The sequence below is a fragment of the Oryctolagus cuniculus genome, chromosome 6 (assembly GCF_964237555.1).
Source record: "Oryctolagus cuniculus chromosome 6, mOryCun1.1, whole genome shotgun sequence".
NCBI lineage: Eukaryota > Metazoa > Chordata > Mammalia > Lagomorpha > Leporidae > Oryctolagus > Oryctolagus cuniculus.
The window spans coordinates 134,654,641-134,681,408 of record NC_091437.1 but is presented as its reverse complement, the minus strand read 5'-3'; the positions used below and the strand labels follow the sequence as shown (position 1 = coordinate 134,681,408).

The window sequence follows — 26,768 nt, the reverse complement described above, 5'->3', positions numbered from 1 at the left end:
TTTGAGAACATATTATTGTTTAAAACATAACACTGAGTTAGGATTTTCAGTTACTCAATTTGGATCTTACAAAATACAATCCACTTTAACAATATAACAGTGTGGAGGCCAGCACTGTGACATAGTAGGCTAGGCCTGTACCTGTGGCGCTGCCATTCCATATGGGCATGGGTTCGTGTCCTAGCTGCTCCTTTTCTGATCCAGCTCTCTGTTATGGACTGAGAAAACAGTGGACCATGGCCCAGGTGTTTGGGCCCCTGCACCCATGTGTGAGACCCAGCTGATGCAACTGCTTCCTGGCTTCAGATTGGCCCAGCTTTGGCTGTTGCGGCCATTTAGGGAATGAACCAGCAGATGGAAGACCTTTCTCTCTGTCTCTACCTCTGTCTGTAACTCTGCTTCTCAAATAGAGAAATAAATCTTAAAAATAAAAAAGTAAAACAGTGTAACAGTGTAAGTAAAGGTATAAACTCAGGTGAAATGTTGTGAATTACTTTTCAAAGCAAAAAAACAACTGTGTTCATAGGAGAATAAATTTAGTTAATGTACCAAAAACTTCAGAGATGCAGTTCATTGTTTATGTCTTCATTGTTATAAGTGCTATTATTTATGTTTGATTATGGTAGACAAGCCCATTTATCTTTGATCTATATAAAAATCATTTCTACTCTATTTTATTTTAAGAAAATCTCTTGTTAATAGTTAGAATAGGCACTTTTCCCTTATCTTCATTTTGTGGCTCTTTTCAGAAGATGCCTATCATATGGGAAAGTAGATAGGCTTTAGTCAAGGAGCAGGTAGGTCCTTCAGAAGCTGATGTTTCAGGTCAGTCAGTCACTTTGAAGGTCTAGAGCTCTGCTAGCCAATGTAAGTTTCTGTAAAATGGACATGTTGTATATGTGTGCCATTCATGGTGGCAGCCATGTGTGGCTGTTGGGCAGTTGAAATGTGGCTAGTGTGACTGAGAAATTGAATTTGAAAATTTACCTAATTTTAATTAAATAGGTGCTTGCAGCCTTTGACTACCACATTAGACATCCCAGTCTAGAACAAAGTTCATCAGCTCCAATATTTTAAAATAGGGACTAATTTACAGATAGTTACGTTGTAAATTTTTATCCTTTTTGTCAATTTAAAATATATGATTAATATTCACATATTTTCAGAATTTTCTTGTGCGTTTTTGGTAATTTTTTTTTTAAACTACTTTCTTATCTTCCAGATACTAAAAAATATGAAATCATTAAGCGGGATACTCTCAGTGGAAAGTCGGTGCCACATTATGCAGCTATTGAGCCTGATGGAAATGGTCTCATGATTGCCTCCTACAAATCCTTCCAGTTTGTTCAGACTGGTCAAAATTTTGAAGAAAATATGGATGAGGACACGTCAGAGAAAATCAAAGGTAATTTCACTTTGAATCCTTCTAGAGCTATTTTGTGTTTATGTATATTCATATTTTTATATGTTTGTCTTTCCGCTCAGGTTATAGTTTCTACCAGGGCAAGGTAGATATTTAATTTTTTGTTATTTTCTTTTATATTTCCCACAACAGTTCTCAGTAAAATATCTACCTAACTAGTGTGAACTGATTTAACAGTTGTAATTGTTTTGTTATTTTAATTACCAAAACTATTTTTTAAATACATCTATATCTTGGTGTGCTTGAGCAGATATTTAATAAATACTTACGAGAGGAATGAAATGCTTTCATTTGCAGCATGGTGGTTGGAACTGGAGGACAGTATGTTAAGGTGAGAAAGAACAATATGTTCTTCCTCATATGTGGAAGCTAAGACAACTCAGTTGGACCATGATAGTAATTAGTAGAGGGAGGGAGACAGGGAAGGGTTGAGGGGATAGAGGGTACCAAATCAGAATTATCTGATTTGTAGAAGGGATAAGTTTGTTTTCTGAGCAAAGAGAAGAGAGGTACTTCATGGCTCCAGTCCTGGTAACAGAGAGGGAGAGATGTCGATTGCCTTGGTTTGAGAGCAGTGCACATCGCATGTATGTGTTGAAACATAACTAAGTAATATATATGTTCTTACTTTCATACTAATCTGAAAAAAGGTTCCTTGAGGCAGAATCACTAAGTTTTGTCAGTATTGAATGAACAAATAAAGATAAGGTTTTAGAATGAAAAAATTAACAAGGTCTTTCAGCAGAAATTTGTATTTGTACCAAAGAATATGTACTCTTTTACAGATATTTATGAGAAAACCCCTGTGTGATCATTACAGAACTATTAGCCAGAGTATAGTATAATTTACTTAATGGTAATTTTTACATATTTAATAATTATACCTATCATTCTTAAATCTTCCTTTTGTGTTAAATCATGTAATGATTAAAATGAAAATTAGCTTCATGTTTTCATATAGAGTTAAGAAAATGAGTTCTTTGTAAGTTTTTGGAAGTATTAGTACATATTGGAAAAGGTTTTCTCCAGGGTTTTTTATATATATAAATATACATATTTATATATAAAATATATATATGCATCTTTGATACAAAATATGCTTGGTGGTCTTTTATTGAGCCTCTTGATACCTTGGTTTCCTGATAACACCATATGTGGGGTTTTTTTTTTGTTTGTTGTTAAATTACCCCTAAGATCCATCTTCAGATAAATCCACCATTCTGTCTTAATTTTAATGTTAAATGCTGCCAGGAGAGGTATTCATATGCTAGACCATATGTCTTCTGAAAACTCTGGTGAGCAATTGCTCAGGAGTGAATGAATGTGTTAATATTTGGAACCATTCTGCCTAGATAGCTAAGACCTTGTGCCCCCCCCCCCCTTTTTTTCTTTCTTCCAACATACAGCTTTCATTTAATTTCTTGTGGGTGGCAGTGACCCAACTACTTGAAGCATCACCTGCTCCCTCACAGGGTCTGCATTGGCAGGAAGCTGAAATGGAAAGCCAGAAGTCAAACCCAGGCACTCCAGTATGGGATGCAGTTATCCTAACTGGCTTCTCAACTCCCTTACTATTTTCTTTCAAAGATTTTAAGCACAATCTAAATACATAGAAAGGCACTTAAAGCAATCAGTTGAAAAAATTATTTAAGTGTTCCATATACTTTCTGTGGGGAGGGAATTAAAACATTCTGTCTTTCTTGTTGGTCAGGTTCTATGGCCTTATGAATGTGTGTGGTTTTTATTTAGTAGACTCCAAAATATATTATCCATCAGTGATTATATATAAAGTACTTTGGCTAGCTTCTATGGGAGACATATTTTGTATTCTTCTGAAATGGGAACCTACTGTGTGCGTGTGTGTAAGGAAAGAGGGAGGCAGGAGAGGTATACAAGGAGGCAGAGAGAGATGCAAATAAAGGATTGCACTCATTAGTATATCTTATAAGTACCTACCTCCTGGAACATTAGGTAAGTCTGAAGAAGAAAATGTCAAGGACAATTGCTACAACTCTTGAGTCAAAATTCCCCATGGAGTTCTGTATGTTTATAATTCCTTTTTTTATGACACAATCACTAGGAAATACACTAAGGTTCTTTTAGCGGGCATTCTTTTATGTGTTGTGGTTTCCAATTTTGGATTACATAATGATTTATTTTCCAAACAGAACCTCTGTATTATTGGCAACAGACTGAAGATGATTTGACAGTAACAATAAGGCTTCCAGAAGACAGTAGGAAGGAAGACATTCAAGTACAGTTTCTGCCAGAACACATCAACATTGTGCTGAGGGATCAGCAGATTTTGGAAGGAAAGCTCTATTCATTGATTGATCATGAAAGCAGTACATGGATAATTAAAGAAAATAACAGGTACTTTAATGGTGTCTGTATTTAGAATTTTATTTTTAATTTTACTATTTTTAATTTTATTCTCATGATGGTTTTGTCAAAGATGATATCAATAGTTTGGTCTGTGCTGCTCATTATTTTTTGAAAGATTAAAAATGAAAATATGAAAGAGCATAATTGTAGTTAAGATTGATGATATCTAGTATAGCTATGCAAGCAGTGTATGGTAGTACTTTTCATTATCAGCTCTGTATACAGTAATTACAATAATATGTATTTACAGGTGAAAATATTTTTTAGTTGGCAGTTTTTGAATTTTTAATACAGTTTTTTAAATTTAATTTTGATTTGCTAACTGTATAACTCAATCCCATTCTTTAAATATAAAAAAGGATATACAGTGAGAATTGTTCTTCTGACCCAGGCCTGCCATCCACCTTTCTACTCTTCACAACCACTGTTACAATTTCCTTTTAGAAATCCTTCTTCTATGTATTCAAGTAGTATGTATTTTTTTCCTTTTTTTAAGAAAAGAAGTTGCTAGTGAGTATTAAATATACACGATTATACATCTTCTTGTTCACTCTCAACAATTAATCTTGGAGATCTTCCGTAAATAATATGTAACTATTTTTTCATATTTTTTATGGTTTTCATAGTATTTAACTCCATTAGCTGAGCCATCATTTAAAAAAAACTGATCTTCAATTGTTGAACATTTAGATTATTTCCAATCCTTTGATACAGTGAATAGCTGTATGTATGTCTATGTGTATATATCACAAGTGTAGGCATAAATGAATAGTAAATTCCTACAAGTGGAATAATTAATATTTCTTTGAATATTATGGTGAATAATTTCTTTTTTTATGGAATTGGCCACTTGCATAACTTTTGTGAAGTGTGTATATCCAGGACCCAAAAAAAGCCATAAAAGAAATATATGAAATTAAATGTCATCAAAACACAATTTTTGCAATCAAAACTAAAAATTTCTGTTTTTCTAAAGAAGCTTGTAAGAAAGCAATCTAAGACATGGACAGGGAAAAAAAGATTTGTGGTACTCAAGTCAAACAAAAGACCTCCATTTTCAATGTATAAGGAATTCCAGCAAATTCATAATAAAAAAAAATCCAGTTTTTAAAATGGTCAAATTATTTGCATGGACATATCACAATAGAAAATACATGAATGTCTAGTCAGTACCTAAAAAACTAATCATTAATCATTAGGGAAATTAAAGCCGGAATGAAAGACCAATGGATGGCTAATACTCATAAGATTGATGGGATGAAATGTTGACAAGGATGTGAGCACCAACAACTCATGTGTTGCTGGTTTGAGCGAAAGTAATACAATCACTTCAGAAAAATGTTTAACGGGCTGGCATTGTTGCATAGCAGGGAAAGCCACTCTCTGGGACGCTGGCATCCCTTATGGGCACTGGTTCATGTCCTGGCTGCTCCATTTTGGTCCAGCTCCCTACTGATGGTCTGGGAAAAGCAGCAGCAGATGGCCCAAGCATTTGGGCCCCTGTCACCCATATGAGAGACCCAGCTAAAGCTCTGTCTCCTGACTTGGCCTGGCTCAGCCCTGGCCACTGTGGCCATCTGGGGAGTGAACGTGCAGATTAAAGACATCTCTCTCGCTCTTTCTCTGTTACTCTTTCATATAAGCAAACAAAATCTTTAAAAAAAAAGAAAAAGAAGTGTTTAACAGTTCCTTACCAAGTTAAACATATGCTTATTTTTAACTTAGTAACAACTCCTTGATAGTTACCCAAGAGAAATGGAAATACATATTAAAAATCAAAGCCAAAAAATGTATACTTTTAGCAACTGAAAATAATGCCAGTGTTTGTGAATAAATGCATGTGGTATTGTCATACAATGAAATGCTACTCTGCAGTAAAAACTTATAGACACAGCAGTATGAATGAATGAAAAACATATGGATTGCAAGAAGCCAGAGACAAAAAAAATATAAACTGTATTATTCCACATATGTGAAGTTCTAGAACTGGTAAAACTAATCTCTGATGACATAAATTAGCACCGTGTTTACCTCTAGGGTCTAGAATTGACTGAAAAAGCTTACAAGGAAACTTCCTGGATGGATGGTAGAAACCCTCAGTGTCTTTGCTGAGATACACTGGTGTATGCCTTTGTCAAACTCAGTGAATGTTACACTTAAAATATGTGAATTTATAAGTTACATCTCAATAAAGGGAATCAAAGATATTTTAAAGGTAAAACGATTTAATGTTTCGGAAGATTGTAATCTTCTGCTGTTACCTCCATGCCTCCTTTCAAGTCTGTTTTCCCAGATACCTCACTCCCCAATCAGTTTATCTAATAAAATCACATTCTTTTGTTTTAAATTGTCTTAGTAATTGAATTCAGTAAGATAAACGAATAGTACTAGGCAGTTAATTTTTAAAATTAAATTTAATCAGAGATGTGTATTCCTGGTTGATTGGTTAATGTTGCATACTGGTAAGTTAGATATTTGAAGTTTGGTTCTTGATTAGTAATATATGACCCCTGTGAGTCTGATGTAAGTCTGAGTTATAGGAAGCTAAGAAATACTTCACTAGTTCAAAAAGTTTTAGATTCTAACAACAGATATTCCAAATTCATTTTGTTAATGGAGACATTTGATGACTTAGTTACATTTTTTAATACACCAAAACCTACTTGAAAACTTCTTTTAAAGACATTTTATATTTCCACGTATTCTATTTAGCAATACTGAAAGGGTCTTTTAAAAACCTTTTTATGTCTTTTTTATTTTCTAATAGGACTAAATTTATTCAATACCCTAGTAAAAATTTTGATTATAAGTATCCAACAGTATAAAAAGTACAAAACAGATCTGTAGATGTCTAATACATTAATACAAAGTGCATGACTCCACACAGTATGTCCTGCAGGCAGAGGGGGCAGGGGAGAAGATGGTGGCTGAGGTCTAGCAATAAATAAATAAATACAGAAGTAGAGATAACTCACGTTATAGTATATTCTACCACCAGTACTGCAGCCAGCATGTACAAAAAAAAACAAGAAAAACAACAAAGCCATTTCGAAGTAACTCAGGATGGAGGATGATAACAGTTGACCTTTGCGTCCCCTTTTGAGGCAGTGGGAGTCAGGGTCGTGTGGGGTCGGGAGCAGGCAGGCTTTTTCCCACAAAGAAGAAATGCAACCTGTTAGGTTCAGACAAGAGCTAGAGAACTACGGGGCTCACTCGTCGGTTACGCTACCCAAAACCTAAAACTGCAGTTTAAAAAAAAAAAAGTTAAAAAATAAGCGCTGATTCCCGGCACCGTAAGCGTGATGTTCCTCCTGCAGGGGGCCCATCCAAACAGGGTTTTTTGTTTGTTTGTTTGTTTGTTTGTTTGTTTTTCCTGGACTTCTAGAGAAGAGGCAATGAGAATACTTTGGCGTGGATTCAAGTGAGAAGCTTTAAAAATGAGGATCTCAGAAGTGGAGGGCTTTACGGTCACATCTGAAGATCAGAAAGCCAGACTAAAAAGTCGAAGCATAGCCAGGCTTAGTATTCATGCACGCCTCTGTCCTTTTACTCAATTTTATGTTAATTATAACGAGAAAAAACAAAACAAAAACCAGAAGCCCTAGTCGGCTATAAGAAGTCAGACGCAGGCTCGACTCAGGTAAAACCTTTACAAAGGTCTCAAGAGATAAAAGCCAGGGCGGGAATGGAACAGCCCAGATTGGTGGCAAAGTTCCCCCTAGTCCCCAAGGTGAGCCAGTGCCGCACAAGCCAGGCAAGTCCCCAGAGCAGCGTGCCTTCACTCTGTTTCTCAACTAGCTGAGCCTATTTAACCCGGAATCCGCATTCCCCGGGGCGGAGCTCTGCCTCTGCTGTGGGACGTCGTGGAAATTAAAACCTGGATCAAACATGAACATGAGGGAGGTGACATGGATGCAACCTATACAGCTGAGTGACCTCTGTCTGTTGAGAAGTTAGCATCTCCTGCCCAGGACGCACTCCTGCTTCATCGTCAGTAGTACGGGTTTGAGCCCCCAGATCCTGGGCCAGACCTCAGGATTCCAGCGCCAGGGGTCAGTCCTGTAACTGGGTTACTACCAATTTACTGTTGGGAGGGAAAACAAGGACCGCCAGCCAATTAGAAACTGCCCCAACCATTGTTTCTCAGTACAGAAAGATTACAACTACATGTGGCTTATCATTTAACAGATCCCATCTCTGTCCCCTGAAATTCCCCTAATTCCATTCATCAGAAGTGGATTTAATTAAAAAAAAAAAAAAAGAGCACTTTAGAGCAGCATTCAGCTTTCCTATGAAACCCTCAGCATCTTCAATATTATGTACACGTATTCTTTCAGTAAGCAAGACACTGGCTTCAGAATGTGTGCAACTGGGAGGAAGATAACCCATTCAGAACTAGTCTAGAAATTGTCTTTTGGCAGAATAGCATGTATCCAAGTGGAAACGTTAAGAGGGTCATTTTGTCGCTTCGTGGTCTTCACATAATCTCTGCTGCTCTGCCACCTGGCCCCGTGGGTGGCAGTCACCACTCCTGAGGGGCCATGGGCAGCGGCTCGGGGCCCTGGGGTGCTGGCGGCTTGGCAGCCAGCTTCTTGCTGTTGCAGCAAGGCTTGAAGAGGTGCGTGTCGATGAGCACTTCCCCCAAACACCCTCTGTAGATGATCCCACAGCAGATCTTCTGCCTTTTCCAGTAGGTGAGATCTAAAAAGAAGACCGGTGTTCTGCTGGAGCCGGAAGCCATCTCTGTATCTGAGCCATCATCTGACTGGTTACTGTAACAAGGGGACTGAGCTGGAGGGGCACTGAGGTGGTACTGTGAGCATCAGAATTATGGCGTTTAAATTCCTTCTGCAGTTTGCCGATCTGGTTGCTTTTCATCCTGTTTCCAGTCTTCACTTTCTTTGGTTTCAGTGTGGTCTTTAGACTGGGTCCTGCCCTTGCATCTACCACATGATTTCCAGGTTTTTTTTTTTTTTTGGATCCTGCCAGTAGCTTCTTCCATCTTTTCACCAGCAGGACACAGGCATTGCAGATGTCTCCAGAACGCAACTCGTGTAACCCAAAACAGCTCTGGAAGTCCTTCCCGTAGAGCTTACTGTCGGTGAAGTGGGAGCTAGAGGACTTGGCCTGGCAGATGCAGCAGCCCTCTATGCTTTGGTACATCTTTGGCTTATGGAAACCAAACATCTTCTCTTCTGGCCAGGTCCTCCCAAGGCAGCCGTTCCACGAGCAGTCAGGCTCCCGAGGTGCACAGTGCATGCAGGCCGGCCTCTCCAGGCACTCCATCTTCCTCCTGCTCCTTCACCACCTTGTCTAGAAAGATACCACATATTCTGTTTAGCAATGAGATATTTGAGGGAAGATTTATTATTAAATGTGAACCATCAAGAATAACCTCATAAAGCGAGAGTAATACTTGAACTTTATGTAAGTAGTTTCAGCATTCAGTAGAAACATTTAGTATTATCACAACAAAGATACTGGTAGGCTCACAACAAAATTCTCTGATCAGATTTTATTGATTGAATTACTTGTGTCTATTAAGATGTATCACCTTGGAAGGATTTTATTTTATAGTTTTTTCCCTATTTTTAAAATTTTATTTGAGGTATACAAATTTCATATTTACAGATTTAGGAACATAGTGCTATTTTCCACCCATGTGTCCACCCTTCTTCCTCCTCCCTCTCCTACTCCCATTCTTCATTTTTATAAAGATGTATTTTCAGTTTACTTGGTACTCATAAGATTAACCTTACACTAAGTAGAGAGTTAAATGGTATGAAGAAGAAAACACTGTTCCATAATAGTAGTGACTATAAACAAACATTGGATTTCAAAATGTCAGTTTTACCTCACTATGTTACATTTAGGTACTGTATTTGTTACCACAGATTAGGGAAAACAGATGGTATCTGTCTTATTGGGAATGGCTCATTTCACTAAGTATAATGGTTTCCAGTTGCATCCATTTTGTTACAAAGACAGGATTTCTTTTTTCTTTTTTCTTTTTTCTTTTTTTTTTTTTTTTTTTTTTTTTTCTGACAGGCAGAGTGGACAGTGAGAGAGAGAGAGAGACAGAGAAAGGTCTTCCTTCCGTTGGTTCATCCCCCAATGGCCGCTGCGGCCGGCACTGCGCTAATCCAAAGCCAGGAGCCAGGTGCTTCTCCTGGTCTCCCATGCAGGTGCAGGGCCCAAGCACTTGGCCCATCCTCCACTGCACTCCCGGGCACAGCAGAGAGCTGGACTGGAAGAGGAGCAACCGGGACTAGAACCCCGTGTGCCAGCACCGCAGGTGGAGGATTAGCCTATTGAGCCACGGTGCCGGCTAGGATTTCATTTTTTTTAACCACCGACTAGTATCCTATAGTGTATATATACCATAATTTCTTTATAGAGTCATCAGTTGCTGGACATCTTGGTTGATTCCATAGCTTAGCTCTTGTGAATTGAGCTGCAATAAACGAGGGGGTACAGATAACTCTATCATATACTGATTTCATTTAGTTTGGGTAAATTCCCAAGGGTGAACTTGCTGGGTCATATGGTCTATTTTCAGATTTCTGAGGTGTCTCCATACTGTCTTCTACAATGGCTGCACCAGTTTACATTCCCATTAACAGTAGATTACAGTACCTTTTCCCCCACATCCTTGCCTGTATTTATTGTTTGTTGATTTCTGTTTGAGAGCATTTCTAACTGGGGTGAAGTAAAGCCTCATTGTGGTTTTGATTTGCATTTTCCTGATGGAATATTAATCTATTATAAGTCTCATGGTTTGCAAATGTTTTCTCCCATTTGGTTGGTTGCCTCTTTATTTTGCTTAGTATTTCTTTTGCAGTGCAGAAGCTTCTCAGCTTGATGCAATCTCATTTGTGAATTTTGGTTTTGATTGCCTGTGCTTCTGGAGCTTTTCCAAAAAATCTTGGCTTATGCCAGTGTCTTGCAGAGTTTCTCCAATGTTCTCTAATATTTTCATGGGTTGTAGATTTAGACCCTTGATCCATTTTGAGTGGATTTTTGTGTAAGATGTAAGTTGAGGGGGTCTTGTTTCATACGTCTGCATGTGGAAATTTGGAGAGATTTTAATCTGATGTTTATTATGTAAGTTGTACCTTTTTTTTCTTTTGCTAGGCAGAGTTAGAGAGAGAGAGAGAGAAAGGTCTTCCTTCTCTTGGTTCACTCCCTAATGGCCGCTATGGCCGGCTCTGTGCTGATCCGAAGCTAGGAGCTGGGTTCTTCCTCCTGGTCTCCCATGCGGGTGCGGGGACCCAAGCACTTGGGCCATCCTCCGCTGCCCTCCCGGGCCACAGCTGAGAGCTGGACTGGAAGAGGAGCAACCAGGACTAGTACCCGGTGCCCCCACCAGGACTAGAACCCAGGGTGCCGGCGCTGCAGGCAGAGGATTAGCCAAGTGAGCCATGGTTCTGGCCACTTCTTCTTCTTCTTCTTCTTCTTTTTTTTTTTTTTTTTAAGATTTATTCATTTATTTGAAAGGCACAGCTACAGAGAGGAAGAGGCAGAGAGAGAGAGGTTTTCCATCTGCTGGTTCATTCCCTAGATGACCACAACTGCTGGAGCTGAGCCAATCTAAAGCCAGAAGCCAGGAGCTTCTTCTAGGTCTCCCATCCATGTTCTGTGGGGAGCAACTCGGACTAGACTAAGTTACTGGAATTAAGACTTATTCTATGCATCTGCTTTCCCACAATATGGCGCTGAGAAGGGAAACAGCTTCTACACAGCTGCCTCCAGTTCAACCAATAAACTGTGGGACCTGCTTCTGATTGGAGGAGAGCAGCGTACTTGGCGTGTGGGTAGCAGAGTTGGGATTGGTGGAAGAGGAACATCTAAGGGGAACACCTGTGCAGCCCCCGAGAGAGCCGGCCGGCGGTGTGCCTCTCCCCCGCGGAAGTGGGGAATGTGGCAGGGGGAACCGCCCTTCCACGGAGGTGGAAGGGACAGTAGCCAACCCGGGGAGAACCAGCAGCAAACCCGGGGAGGGCCGAGCAGACAAAAGAACAGCGCAGGGTCCTGTGTCGTTCCTCCACGAAGATGGGGAGCGACAGTGTTCAAGGACCCAAGGACTTGGGCTATCTTCTACTGCTTTCCCAGCCCACAGCAGAAAACTGGATCGGAAGTAGAGCAGCCGGTTCTTGAACCGGTGTCCATATGGGATGCCGGCACTGCAGACAGTGGTTTTAACTGCTACACCATAGCGCCGGCCCCTGTATGTTCCTTTTCTGCTTGGGTGGAAGGATATGATGCTAGTTTTAAAATACAGAAATGCACTTTTAATAATACAGTTGTATTGGTTAGGTGGACAAATTACTGATGATATAGAAATTCTTTATAACGAAGATTTGTATAAACTCTCAAATCTATTTAGCAACTATGAATAGTGTGTATATCTTTGGGTCAGTGCATAAAAGTTCTTTAATAGTTATTTACATATATACTTTTTTTTTAAAGAATTATTTTATTTTTTTGAAAGATAGAGGTACAGAGAGTGGTAAAGCCAGAGAGAGGTCTTCCATTCTGCTGGTTCACTCCCCAAATGATTACAACGGCCAGAGCTGATCTGAAACAAGGAGCCAGGAGCTTCTTCCAGGTCTCCCACGCGGTGCAGGAGCCCAAGGACTTGAGCCATCTTTTACTGCTTTCCCAGGTCGTAGCAGAGAGCTGGATCGGAAGAGGAGCAGCTGGGACTCAAACTGGCACCCGAGTGGGATGCTGGGTGCTACAGGCTGGGGCTTTAACCCACTGGACCACAGCACCGGCCCCTATATATATTTTTTCCGAAATAATAGTGCAGTAGAGAAGAACATAGACTTGAACCAGACAGCTTTACTAGATTGTATCCTTGAAAGTTATTTAAACTCTCAGTGCCCCCCCCTTTTTTTACTTTTAGAATAGTCATGATAAAAGTGCCTTATATAGTTGTGATAAACAATAAATGAGTTAAAACACATAACGTAAGATAGAGCCCAACATATGATAAGCATTAGCTAAGTATAAGCTGCAGTCATTATGATCATCTTCATCCTCATCATTATCAAAATTAGCTTTTTGTTAGAAGATATAACTAAATTTCAGCATTATTGATGTGATGATTTTCAATGCTAATCTTAAGGACTCATACAAGGAAGATATTATTTTGTATAGTGCCTTAAATAAGCAATTTCAGAAAACTTTAAAATGCTGTAATGAATTCCCTTCAAAAAGAGTAGCTGGTAAGTTTGCATGTTCTGTTTGATAATGATGATAATAGTTACTGTTGTATTTTTTTTTTTTTTGACAGGCAGAGTTAGTGAGAGAGAGAGAGAGACAGAGAGAAAGGTCTTCCCTTTGCCATTGGTTCACCCTGCAGTGGCCGCTGCGGCCGGCGCACCGTGCTGATCCGAAGCCAGGAGCCAGGTGCTTCTCCTGGTCTCCCATGCAGGTGCAGGGCCCAAGGACCTGGGCCATCCTCCACTACACTCCCGGGCCATAGCAGAGAGCTGGACTGGAAGAGGGGCAACCAGGACAGAATCCGGCGCCCCGACCGGGACTAGAACCCTGGGTGCCAGCACCGTAGGCGGAGGATTAGCCTAGTGAGTCGCGGCGCCGGCCTATTGTATTCTTGTAATTGTCTGCTTGCAGTTATGTTCTGGGCCGTGAGTTAGGGTAGCACACATGCACCAAAGATGGTCTGTGTTAAAGGTCTCTTTGCTGTGGAGCAACTAACAGCAACCCACTTTTCTCTCTTAACGGCAACAGCTGCTCCCAAACATCTTACCTGCATTTCTTTTCTTATACCAAAGGAAAGGGGACCCACTTCCTTATTCTCACATGTCCTTAGTTACCTCTTTCTCCCTTCCCTGCTCTGTTAGTTCTTGATTTCAGTATTTCTTGGCAGGCCCCCTTTATTCATTTGAAGTATGTTTAATGGCTTGAAAGTACAGAATTAGATTTTAAATAAGTTAGTTTTTTTTAAAGATTTATTTATTTGAATGACAGAGTTGGAGGGGGAGAGAGAGAGGGCAAGACACCTGCCATCTCTTGATTCACCCCCAAAATAACCAGGGTTGGGCCAGGATGAAGCCAAGAACCTGAAACTCCATCCAGGTCTACCACATGGATAGCAAGGGCCCAAGCACTGGGATCATCTGCTGCTGTTTTCCCAGGTGCATTAGCAGGCAGCTGGATTGGAGTGGAACCAGCTGGGACTGGGATGCTGGCTTTGCAGCAGCAGTTTAACTGCCTGTGCCACATTGCCAAGCCCTAAGCATATTTTTAAAAATACATTTTCATTGATTTAATCTTCCTGGCCTTTATATTAATAATTGTGTACTTTTCTTTTAATTTGTGAAAATGAAGTTAATTTATAGTTCCACATACAAAGAAGTACTTTTTTGTTATAGGCCTTTTCCGGTTTGCCTTATGCCTACCCCATCCCTATTCTACCCCCAACAAATGTCTCATGGTACTTGCTGCCCTTACTTTTGTTACTTAAATGCTATAAAATACAGTGATACCTGATTTACAACAGTACTTTCCAATCTTGGTCCTGTGCTTTCCAAACTTGATGTACCATTTCCAGTGGTACTTTCTTATTGTATATTAAATCCAAATCATTTTCTCTTGGAACAGAGGTTTTCTGTCACATATAAAAACTAAAAGGAACAAGATAGTAATTTCTTACGGAAGAATCCTCTGTTTTTTACTGATTTTATAAGCTGCTTAATACAACATTACTTTTTTAAACCTATAGCTTGGAGATTTCCTTGATCAAGAAGAATGAAGGAATGACATGGCCTGAGCTAGTGATTGGTGATAAACAAGGGGAACTTATAAGAGACTCAGCCCAATGTGCTGCAATAGCTGAACGTTTGATGCATTTGACATCAGAGGAACTGGTAAGCAGTTGAAATATTAATGTGACTTTCCACTGACCCAAAGGATGTTATGGGAGGATTATTCCATGTTTTTCAAACATTGCTTTACTTTTCCTGATATAACAGACTTGATTATGTGTGGTGTGGATTGAATCTCTAATACTAATTTCTTACATTATGTAATTACATATATGTGTGGGCATATTGTGTAAAGGGTATGCACATATATGTATCTGTACATATCAAATGACCAGTGCTGGCAGAGGCAAAAGTTATAATCTTATAGTTTATGTGCTAATAATTTTAACTTATCATCATTGAGATGTTCTAGGTGATCTTGGAATCCTTCAAGGGTGTATATGTATATATATTATTTATAGTATAGTTACTTCTGACTGAGAAAGTAATTCATTATAATGATTACCATGACAACACAATATTCACTCGAGCATGAGGCTGAATATATTTCCATCTAATTACATATAAGATTATATTAAGAATTTGAACAAATTACAGCAGTATCCAGAGCATCAGTGATAAGTTCATTTACCAAAAATTACATCAACATATGTAAAATGTGTAACTTACTGCCTTCTTGAATTGTAGTGATGAGAAAGATTGTGTAAGAAATCATTTATACTATAGTGTTAGTTGTTTCCCAAGGTAGAAAAGAAAGAAGATTGAAAATGAATGTTTCTGTCAAAAAAGAAACATGGCCAAAATAAAGAAAGTTTCATATTTGCCTGGAGTGATTAATTTCAGAAGTCCCTCGAGTTCATATTTTGGATTATAAAACTTTGACTTTGTAGCCCAGCACACTCTGCAGGCTGCATTACCCTATGCTGATTCTTTCAGCACATATTGATTGTGAAAGCCTTTGGGGATAATATAAGTGATCAGAGTGGAGGCTTAGTTTGAGGTTGTAGATCGTTGCTGCTAACTACATTTTAAATTGGATGGTTTCAAAGGAATATTGATATTTATGAGAAAGTTGTTTATGATTGAACACCAGTGATGTGTTTGAAAAAATAAACATAGAATCTTGTCATCTGAAACTGAAGGCAGTTTGGTGTTTTTCAAATCTTTATACTCACCTCTCTACAGTGTTTTTTTCTTCCTCCAACAGCTTTTAGGATTTTCTCCTTATTAGTACTAAGCAGTTCCATTGTAATGTGACTTGCTGAGATTTTGTTTATTAAAAAAAAAAGTTATCCTGGGGATTCTTTTCCCTTCTTGAATCTGTATGATTATAGCTTTAATCAAATTTGAAAAAGTTGTGTCCATTATTTGTTCACAGTACTTTTCCATTCTTCCTGCCCTCTTTTAATTTATTACATGTTAGACTGAGAGAGAGAGGGAGGGAGGGAGGAAGGGAGAGAGGTCTTCCATCCATTGGTTCACTCCCCAGTTGGCCGCAACGGCCAAAGCTGCACCGATCAGGAGCCAGGAGCTTCTCCAGGTCTCCAACGCAGATGCAGGGGCCCAAGAACTTGGGCCATTTTCTACTGCTTTCCCAAGCCATAGCAGAGAGCTAGATTCGAAGTGGAGCAGCCAGAACTCCAACTGTCACCCATATAGGATGCCGGCACTTCAGGCCAGGGTGTTAACCTGCTGCGCCACAGCGCCGGCCCCTAGATTTCAAAATTTATTTGCAACAAATAAATTCAACGTTAGCTTGTTATAGCATGTCTGAATAGTGTTTAGTTTGAGGCACTAAGAAGGTTTGAAAAGAGCCAAAACATAAATTCTGTTAAACTTAAAGAAGGAACCTATATCAAATTTATGGTAAAATTTGGGAGCAAGGCCGGCACCATGGCTCACTTGGCTAATCCTCTGCCTGCAGCGCTGGCATCCCATATGGGCACCAAGTTCTAGTCCCGGTTGCTCCTCTTCCAGTCTAGCTCTTTGCTGTGGCCTGGGAAGGCAGTGGAGGTTGGCCCAGGTGCTTGGGCCCTGCGCCTGCATGGGAGACCAGAAAGAGGCACCTGATTCATGGCTTCGGATTGGCGCAGTATGCCGGCCGTGGTGGCCCTTTGGGGGGTGAACCAACGGAAGGAAGACCTTTCTCTCTCTCTCTCTCTGTCACTGTCTAACTCTACCTGTCCAAAAAAAAAAAAAAAAAATTGGGGAGCAAAATAGTGAAGTCATTGGTGCTTTATGAAAAATTTAGGTGAACAATGTTTTAAGAAGTCAACTGCTTGCAATGGGTAACTCATTTTAATAAGGGAAGAGACAGTGAAGATGAAGCCCATACCAGCAGACCATCCACATCAATTTGTGCAGAAAAAATTGATCTTGTTCATGCCCGAATTGGGAAGGACCGATGATTATCAGTAGTTTAGATCAGCACCTCATACATCTTAATTGGTTCAGCATACACAATTCTGATTGAAAAATTGAAAGTTGATCAGACTTTTTTTTTTTTTTTGACAGGCAGAGTGGATAGTGAGAGAGACAGAGAGAAAGGTCTTCCTTTTTGCCGTTGGTTCACCCCACAATGGCAGCTGCTGCCAGTACACTGCGGCCGGCGCACCGCGCTGATCTGAAGGCAGGAGCCAGGTGCTTCTCCTAGTCTCCCATGAGGTGTAGGGCCCAAGCACTTGGGCCATCCTCCACTGCACTCCCAGGCCACAGCAGAGAGCTGGCCTGGAAGAGGGGCAACCAGGACAGAATCCGGCGCCCCGACTGGGACTAGAACCCGGTGTGCTGGCGCTGCTAGGTGGAGGATTAGCCTATTGAGCAGCGGCGCTGGCCTGATCAGACTTTCTTACTTGATGATTGCCAAAAGTTTTGCACCCAAATCAGCTATAGACAAGAGCAGAGTTTTCAGTGGAATTTTAAAGAAATGGAGACATGATCCTGATATATTTCTTCAAAGTCTTCAAACAAGAGATGAAACATAGCTTTACCAGTAAGATCCTAAAGATAAAGCATGATCAAAGCAACTTTACTAAGAGGTGGAAGTGGTCCAGTCAAAACAAAAACAGACCAGTCAGGAACAAAGGTTATGACAACAGTTCTTTGGGATGTTCAAGGCATTTTATTTGGTGACTTTCAGAAGTGCCAACGAATGATAACACTGCTTATGCCGTGAAAGTTAGCCAAAGCTTTAGCAGAAAAAACACCAAGAAAACCTTCAGCAGAGAACCCATCTCCACCATGACAGTGTTTCTGCTCATTCCTCTCATGAAACACAGATAATTTTGCAGTAGTTTCAATCAAAATCATTGAGAGTCCACATTATCCTCATTTGTTTCTGCCTGACTCTTTATTTTTTTAAGATTCATTTATTTGTTTGAAAGTCAGAGTTACATAGAGGCAGAGAGAGAGGGAGAGGTCTTCCATCCACTGGGAGAAATTATTTGCAAACTATGCAACTGAAAAAAGATTAATAAACAATATATAGAGATCAAGAAACTCCAACAACAAAACAAGCAACACAGTTAAGAAATGTGTCAAGGACATAAACAGACATATTTCAGAAGAGGAAATCCAAATTCCAACAGATACATGAAAAAATGCTCAGGATCACTAGCCATCAGGGAAATGCAAATCAGAACCACAATGAGGTTTCACCTCACCCCAGTTAGAATGGCTCACATACAGAAATCTACCAACAGCAGATGCTGGCGAGGATGTGGGGGGAAAGGGACGCTAACCCACTGTCGGTGGGAATGTAAACTGTTAAGCCCACTGCGGAAATCAGTTTGGAGATATCTCAGAAATCTAAATATAGGCCTGCCATATGACCCAGCCATCCCGCTCCTGGGAATTTACCCAAGGGAAGTGAAGTCAGGAAATAAAAGAGTTATCTGCACCTCCATGTTTATTGCAGCTCAATTCACATTAGCTAAGACATGGAATCAACCTAAATGTCCATCAGCTGATGACTGCATAAAGGAATTATGGGATATGTACTCTATGGAATACTACACAATGGTAAAAAAAAAATCAAACCTAGTGAATTGCAACAAAATGGATGAATGTGGAACACATCATACTTAGTGAAATAAGACAATCAGTTACAAGGGGATAAATAGTATATGTTCTCCCTGATCCTTGATAACTAATAGAGCACCTAAAATGAAATCTGTAGAAGTGAAATTGGCACTTTGAGAAGCAATGACTTGAACAACCATTGTCTTGACTGTTGAGGAATAGTTTTTTGTTTGTTTGTTTGTTTTCTTAACAAAGAATTGGACTGGGAATTTGAGAGGGAGAATGTGGTAGGGTGGGAGGGTGGGTTTGATGGGAAGAATCACTGTATCCCTGAATTGTGCTTATGAAAGTTTACTCATTAAATAAACGGTTTCTTTGGGGACAAAAACAAAAATCTTTAAAGGGCACGGATATTTCTTCAGTTAATAGTGTAAAATAGGCTTCTGTCGTTACTTTTTCAGAACCCTCACTTCTTTAAAGAAGGAATAAATGACTGGTATTGAACTTGATGAATCTTATGTTCAGAAAGTTTATATTGCTTATTTTTTAATTCAATTTTCCATGAACATTTTGAATTCCTCTTATGTGTTTCAATTTTAATTGGCCTGTTAAAAATTATTTTATTTATTTGAAAGGCAGAGTTACAGAGAGAGAGGGAGGTCTCCATTCACTGCAAATGGCTACAATGGCCCAGGGTTGGGCCAGGCCAAATCCAGGAGCCAGGAGTTTCTTTTGGGACTCCCTCATGGTGCGGTGGTCCAAGCACTTCGATTGTCCTTTGCTGCTTTCCCATATGCACTAGCAGGGAGCTGGATAGGAAGCAGAGCAGTTGAGACTCGAACCAGTGCCCATATGGGATGCTGGTCTCATAGGCAGAGGCTTTAGCCACAGTGCCACAGTGCAGGCCCCTTAATTAGACCTTCTGCCATGATTGTTGTCAATACCATCTGTTTGTTTCCCATTTCAGATACTATATTTTCATATCTAGGAGTTAAGTTTGTTTCTTGTTTTTATAATATTCATCTGCTTCTGTCAGCATTTTCAGTTTTCCTTTATGTTTTTCAGATTGTGCTTATACTTCTTTTGATGTCTTTTTCTGCTCAGTCCATACTGTGTCTGTGCCTATTCTTGTTGATTATGTTTTTGTGGGTCATATTAATTTTTAATTATTTGCTATATTATTATTTATTTTATTTTATTTTCTGGTCTAAGAATCCAAATCCAGATAAAGAAAAACCTCCTTGTAATGCTCAAGAGTTAGAAGAATGCGATATTTTCTTTGAAGAGAGTTCCAGTTTATGCAGATTTGATGGCAATACATTAAAAACTACTCATGTGGTAAGTCCTTTATAAAAAGTATTTCTATGATTTTATAAATAAGTAGAATTTACTCAGACGATAAGTGAATAATCAAAAACATGTTCTGTGTAGGTTGCTTTATTGGCTATCTGATCAGTCTGTAAATTAACATTTTTCCATACCGCCATAAAACAGTGTTTGTTTTGGGTACTGATAATCTTTCAGTTGACACTTATTCTCTACAGGTTGTTTTATATATAGTGTTGACTGTGTGATTTACAAGAACTTTTCCTCCTTTTTTTTCTGAACGCTATGACATCAACCGTTCTGTCGTGCTATTTTGATCCTTGTTTAGTGGTTAGATTACACTATGATGTTGTTATATGTGTATGTCAATTGTTTTTTTCTACATAGTATAATATTCTTAATGGCTTTTTAACTACATTATTACGATGTTACTATTTTAAAAATTCCTTTGTTATATGAAGCCTTTTCTATATTCAGGGATATTTATTTAACAGTTACAGATGTCTTCAGACAAATTAATTTCTACTTTATATTCTCATTGGTAATGTTTATAGTTCTCTCTTTCGCTACATCTTTACCTGTACCTTCAGTTTTTCATTTGATATTTATCACCATTGGTATGTGAGATATTAAGCTCTTGTTTTAAAAATGTGTAGTTTTTTGTTTTTTACTTTTGGCTGTTTCATATACTAACTTCTCTTGAAGATTTTTTCATTTATTTTTCTTAGTGTTTCTTAGGGATTTGCATGACTTTTAAATTTGGAAAACACTTTATCTGGTGATTTAGTTTTTTCCACTTTTGTTCCATTTTGGAATTTTGTTTCAACCCCTTAATTCATCTGGTTTTTTTTTGTTTATTTTTTATTTTTTTTTATTTTATTTTTTTTCCCCTTCGGTGTGCATCAAGATCCTGAAGAATATTTCCTAGTATGGTTTCATGCTGTCCCAGGATTCCAGGATTTGGTTTTCCATTTTGTAAATGGAGATTATTAAAATTTAGTACTTTATTATGTATTCTTGCTTAGGGGAATCCTTAATCATTAGTAAATATTCATTTCTGTCAGATTTGGCCTAGAATATCTTTGTCTTACAGAGATTTGAGGGAGAGTGTATTCTAACAGAGTTCATGGAAGCAAAATTATAAGGGTCATGAGTCTTTGATTTACCAGATCTAAACTCCAGCACAACATCTTAGTGGTTAAAAGAAAGTCTCTGAGTGTAAGTGTTCCTCTCAGCGATTGTCCTTTCCTAGTCTTTTTTTGGTACTTAACAGCTTTATTTGATGGCTGAGTCTGATAGTACTCAATGGAGTTATAGAAATTATTTCTAGGTTATATTTATGTAGGTAAATTGGGTGAAATTGCATAAGAGCAGTGGCTAGGCAAAATTGACATAGAAGCTGTATCAAAATAAAGTACTTGCTTTATAATTGTACTTCAGCACTTCTCCTCCCACCACCCTGTGAGACCCAGAAGTTCTAAAAGGCACCTGGATGTTACCTTGTTTATCACAATGTTTCGAATACTCTCAATGGTTCTGATTCATTGTAGTTGCTTAATAAGCTTTAGACTCATCATAAATAAATTACTGTTTTAGGTCCATGTTGGATCTCAAGAAATTTGTCTATACCTCTGTCTCCCCTTCTAGCTCAATCACTCTTGTAATTGAAGAGTGAACACTGTTGTCAGTCAGATTGTCATATCCAATCTATATTAATCCCAAGCCCAGATAAGTCAAAGCTGTTTATCTTTTCCAGAAGTTTTGCTTCCTAAATGTTGTTCTGATGTAATTCCATAGTGAGTTAATTGAAAGGCAGAGAGTGGGACCATGCACACTTCCATCTGCTACTTGAGAGTTGAGTGAAAGCACAGTCCCATATGCTAGTTCACTCCCCAAATGTCCCCAACAACCAGGTCTAGGTCAGGCTGAAGCCGGGGCCCAGGTTCTTCATCTTAGTCTTCATGTGGGTGGCAGGGGCTCAAGTAACTTGATCCATCTTCTCTTGCCTTCCCAGTTGAATTAGCAGAAAACTGGATCAGAAGTGAAATAACCAGGACTCAACTGGCAGTACAAGCAGCTGCTTAACCGGCGCCACAGCACTGGCCCTGTAAATGTGATTGATAGAAGCCTTTTGAATCTAACTGAAAATTATTTTTTCCTGTAATGAAGGATCTGGCCTGTCTTCCTAAAGTTATGGTCCTAGGAGTTGTAACTGCCAGAACTGTTTCCTGCCCTTTTATGGGGAAGGTACTGATCTTAGGTATCATAAAATGTTACTACTTAAAAATAACTTATTTGGGGTCTGGTGTTGTGGCGTCACCTGCAACTCTGGCATCCCAAATGGGCTCCAGTTGCAATCCAGCTCCCTGCTAATGGCCTGGGAAAAGCAGTGGAAGGTGGCCCAAGTATTTGGGCCCCTGCCACTCATGTGGGAGACCTGGCTAGAGCTCCTGGCTCCTGGCTCCTGGCTTAATCATGGCCCATTGCTGATTGTTACCACCATCTGGGGAGTAAACCAGCAGATAGAAGATAGCTCTCTCTTCTCTCTCTGTGTAACTCTGCCTTTCAAAATAAATAAATCTTTTTTAAAAATTAAAAAATGAAAATAACTTCTCTGAAAATTTCAGGTCTGTTTTACTACTGATAATTAGTAAATAACTAGATCAGATACCCAGTAATGATCTCTGTGTTTGAGTACATTGATTAGAACCAAGGAGTGACAGGAACAAAATAAAATTTTAGCATTAACAAATTATTACAAGCCTCATGAATGTACTCACTAAACCATGGAATTTAGCATATTTAATCATTATCAGAGAAAATGCTAAGCCACATCTGGCCTCCTTTGGAGCAGCATTGGAAACTTCTTATTGCGTTAGGCCTCTAGCTCATTACGGGAAAGAATAAAAATAAATAGAACTGAGCAGAATCTACCCGGTTTTTTCTTCTTGTGTTTACCAATCAGATGTCAGTTCAATCCTCAGGGATTCATGGAAGTATAGAATGTCAAAATAGTGGTTTTTCTCAGTATCATCATCAAGAGTAGGGAAGTGATAAAATACATAATACGAGGGACAGTCCTTCTACCTTTGAAGAAACTGTAGATATGCAGAATTAACTGTATTTCATCATAATTTTATAGATGTATTAGACCAACTTGAAATAGATGATGTTTATATAGGATGAAGAAGCCAATATTAGAAACTAGTACTGAAGGCTTTTAGTATGTTCTACCATGATGCTCCCTAAACCTGAGGATCTATAAATTGCAATTTGGAGATCCCAAGCTATTGTAGTCAGTATACTTCTGAATAAAATGTTTTCCTAAATAATGTAGATAGATGTATAGTCCCTCATTGCATCCTAGCTTTAAGAAACAGTATTCAATTAGACATTACTAGCATTTAATACATATGTTTTATGTTTTTAATTACACTTCATTGTTTACTGGTTTTTTTTTCATTTTCAATTATCTTTATATACAGAAGATCAATTTAGCATAAATTAAGTAAAGATTTCAACAGTTTACACCCACACAGAAACACAAAGTGTAAAGTACTGTTTGAGTACTAGTTATAGTATTAATTCACATTGGACAACACATTCCGGACAGAGATCCTACATGGGGAGTGAGTGCACAGTGACTCCTGTTGTTGACTTAACAATTGATACTCTTGTTTATGATGTCTGTAATCACCCTAGGCTCTTGTCATGAGTGGCCAAGGCTATGGAAGCCTTTTGAGTTCACCAACTCTGATCTTATTTAGACAAGGCCATAGTCAAAGTAGAAGTTCTTTCCTCCTTTCAGAGAAACCTACCTCCTTCTCTGATGGCCCGTTCTTTCTACTGGGCTCTCACTCACAGAGATCTTTCATTTAGTTGTTTGTGGGTGGTGTTTGTTTTTTTTGTTTGTTTGTTTGTTTGTTTGTTTTTGCCAGAGTGTTTTGGATTTCCATGCCTAAAATACTCTCATGAGCTCTTCAGCCAGATCTGAATGCCTTAGGGCTGATTCTGAGGCCAGAGTGCTGTTTAGGACATCTGCCATTCTATGAGTCTGCTGTTGTATGCTGCTTCCTATGTTGGATCCTTCTCCTTTTTGATTCTGCCAGTTAGTATTAGCAGACACTAGTCTTGTTTATGTGATCCTTTTGACTCTTAGACCTATCAGTATGATCAATTGTGAACTGAAACTGATCACTTTGACTAGTGAGATGGCCTTTGTACATGTTTACTGGTTTAAGTCCAGTTAACATACCATTAGGCTCACTTGGTTAATCCTCCACCTGCAGCACCGGGTTCTAGTCCCGGTTGCTCCTCTTCCAGTCCAGCTTTCTGCTGTGGCCCAGGAGGGCAGTGGAGGATGGCCTAAGTGCTTGGGCCCCTGCACCCACAAGGGAGACCAGGGAGAAGCACCTGGCTTCTGGCTTCAGATTGTCGCAGCGCTGGCCGTAGCGGCCATTTGGGGAGTGAACCAATGAAAGGAAGACCTTTCACTCTGTCTCTCTCTCGCTGTCTGTAACTCTACCTGTCAAATAAAAAGAAAATTATTAGGGACCAGCACTGTGGCCCCATATGGGCGCCAGTTCTAGTCCCAGCTACTCCTTTAAAAAAACACACACACACACAAAAAAAAAAACAAACAAAAAAACTAAGCATTTTTATCTTTTTCCTCTTGGGTTGAATTTGAAACTAAAGTTTCCTTTTGCGTTTTTTGTTATTAGCCATTCTTTTAAATATAGACAAACAATGAGGAAGTAAAATACGTAAACATTATTGTTTGTGTATAAGCAGAATAAATGCAGATGGAATAGCGCTAAGAAGAAAGTGCATTTTAGTATACCATATAAAATTCAAGGTCTGCCTGCTCAAATTCAGCTTGTTCAGAATGGTTTTTTGGTGTTCCTAAGAGAATACCTACCAGTGGCTTTTCATTGAAGGAAAAGACTGAAGGAGGCTATAACTTGGATATTTTGGTGTTATGTCTGTTTTGGAATCAGGCCAAACCAAAGTTCTTTACAAACGATTTGTAATCTATATCTCCTGCGATGTTTACTTTGAGTTCTTTCTTGATTTTATTTGCCTTGATTTTGGACAATTTGAAGTTACATTACATGGAAAGGTCAGTAGATGTCTTTATAGTTTTAGAAAAAAAAATACCGTAACAGAAAGGTCAGAACTCTGTATTTTAAATGACAGATTTCCAATATATAAATTTTCCTGAAATAAACGGATGCAGGGCTAAGATTTGCCATTTGGAAAATAAAAAGTTAAATAAATAAACTTGTTTGAAACAGCAAAACAAAAAATAAATGCTAAATATTAGAGCTAAAGAAGAAAAGTAGAAAAGCTATGCTCTCTAAGGTGAAACTAAAACTAGAATTCAGCTGGAATTCAGATGAATTATGTTTGCTTCCTTCTAGAGCTGTGCTGTTCAAAGTATTAGCCACTGGCCAGATGGTGGCTATGGAGCAATTGAAATGTGGTTATACAGTCCTGAATTGAGATATGCTATAAGTGTAAAATACCTAATCAGGTTTTAAAAGCCTAGCACAAAATATTATTTTGTAATATTAATAAATTTTTTGTCTTGAAATGATAATATTGGAATATGGTTAAATATATTATGAAACTATTTTCCCCGCTTCTTTTTTAGTATGGCTACTAGGAAATATAAAATTTTGTATGTGGTTCCCATTTTGCTTATGTTGGACAACACTGATGTGTAGTGATCAAATGACTCAAGTGAACAAATGATGATAGGATGTTTTTAAAAATTATGTTACTGTGAATTTCTTAGGTAAGAGAGTATAATACATCAAATATTGCTTAAAACATAAGATTGAAATCTAAAAGCAGTATTTTCTACTCTTAAATAGACTCCTCAAGACAGAAAGCAGAGATGTTTCAGATAGTAAAATTTTCTTAATTTAATGTCATGAAAGGAAGCAGAAAAAATGTGTACTGTATATGCTAATTCTCAGCAAGATTTAAAGATAGGATCAGAGGTTACAAATAGGAAAATAACATTTAGAAAGTAAACAAATGGTTTTCAGACTTGTGGTCTTAGGACATTTTACATTCTTAAGCCCTTTGTAATACTTAATTTTCATCTTTGGATTATATGTATCAAAATTTATTAGAAATTAAACTAGGAACTTTTCAAAATACTTAAAAATAAGTATCTGTTAAACTTAAAAATAAGTTAACAGAAATTCCATTTTCTAATGAAAATAAGGGAATTTTCTAGAGCAAAAAAGAATAGTATTTTTTACATTTTTGCTGATCTCTTTAATGATTATAATAATAGAATATGCTTCTGCATTCAGGGTATTGAAATGTGAAGTATAAGATTCAGTTTCATACAGATATATAATTGGAAAGGAGAGAGGAGTATATATGATTAATATTTTCGTATGCAAGGTCTTTTCTTTGATATTATGTCAAAATTCAGTAAGTGTTAAATTTGTATAGATTGGTTACAGTGTTGACACTGTGACTGTGTTGGTGAACTTTTCTTTTTCTGTTACTTTAAAATCTATTGCTAGGGTGGGCATTTGGCTTAGTGGTTAAGGAGCCTGCATCTCACATTGGAGTACTTGGGTTTGACGCCCAGCTCTGTCCCTCGGCTCCTGACTACAGCTTCCTGCTGAGTGCAGACCCTGGAAGGCAGCCGTGATGACTCAAGTAATTGAACCCCTGCCACCCATGTGGGAGACCAGGGTTGAGTTCCTGACTCTGGGTTCCTGCGTGGCCCAGTTTTGGTTGTTGTGCACATTTAGGAAGCGAGCTAGCAGATGGGAACTCTGTTGCTGGCTATCTGC

The 26,768-nt window shown here is 38.6% G+C and overlaps 1 protein-coding gene and 1 pseudogene across 1 annotated transcript in view; one reads left to right on the top strand and one right to left on the bottom strand.

The window, feature by feature from the left end:
- NUDCD1 (NudC domain containing 1) overlaps positions 1–26,768 on the top strand; it is a 90,195-nt gene that overhangs the window by 38,966 nt on the left and 24,461 nt on the right. Inside the window, exons 5-8 of the mRNA XM_002710736.5 lie at positions 1,223–1,405; positions 3,592–3,796; positions 14,559–14,703; positions 19,834–19,959. Coding sequence (XP_002710782.1) covers positions 1,223–1,405; positions 3,592–3,796; positions 14,559–14,703; positions 19,834–19,959 — 659 coding nt within the window. The remainder of the gene's footprint in view (positions 1–1,222; positions 1,406–3,591; positions 3,797–14,558; positions 14,704–19,833; positions 19,960–26,768) is intronic.
- On the bottom strand, positions 8,331–8,995 carry LOC100347729 (SIN3-HDAC complex-associated factor pseudogene; annotated as a pseudogene).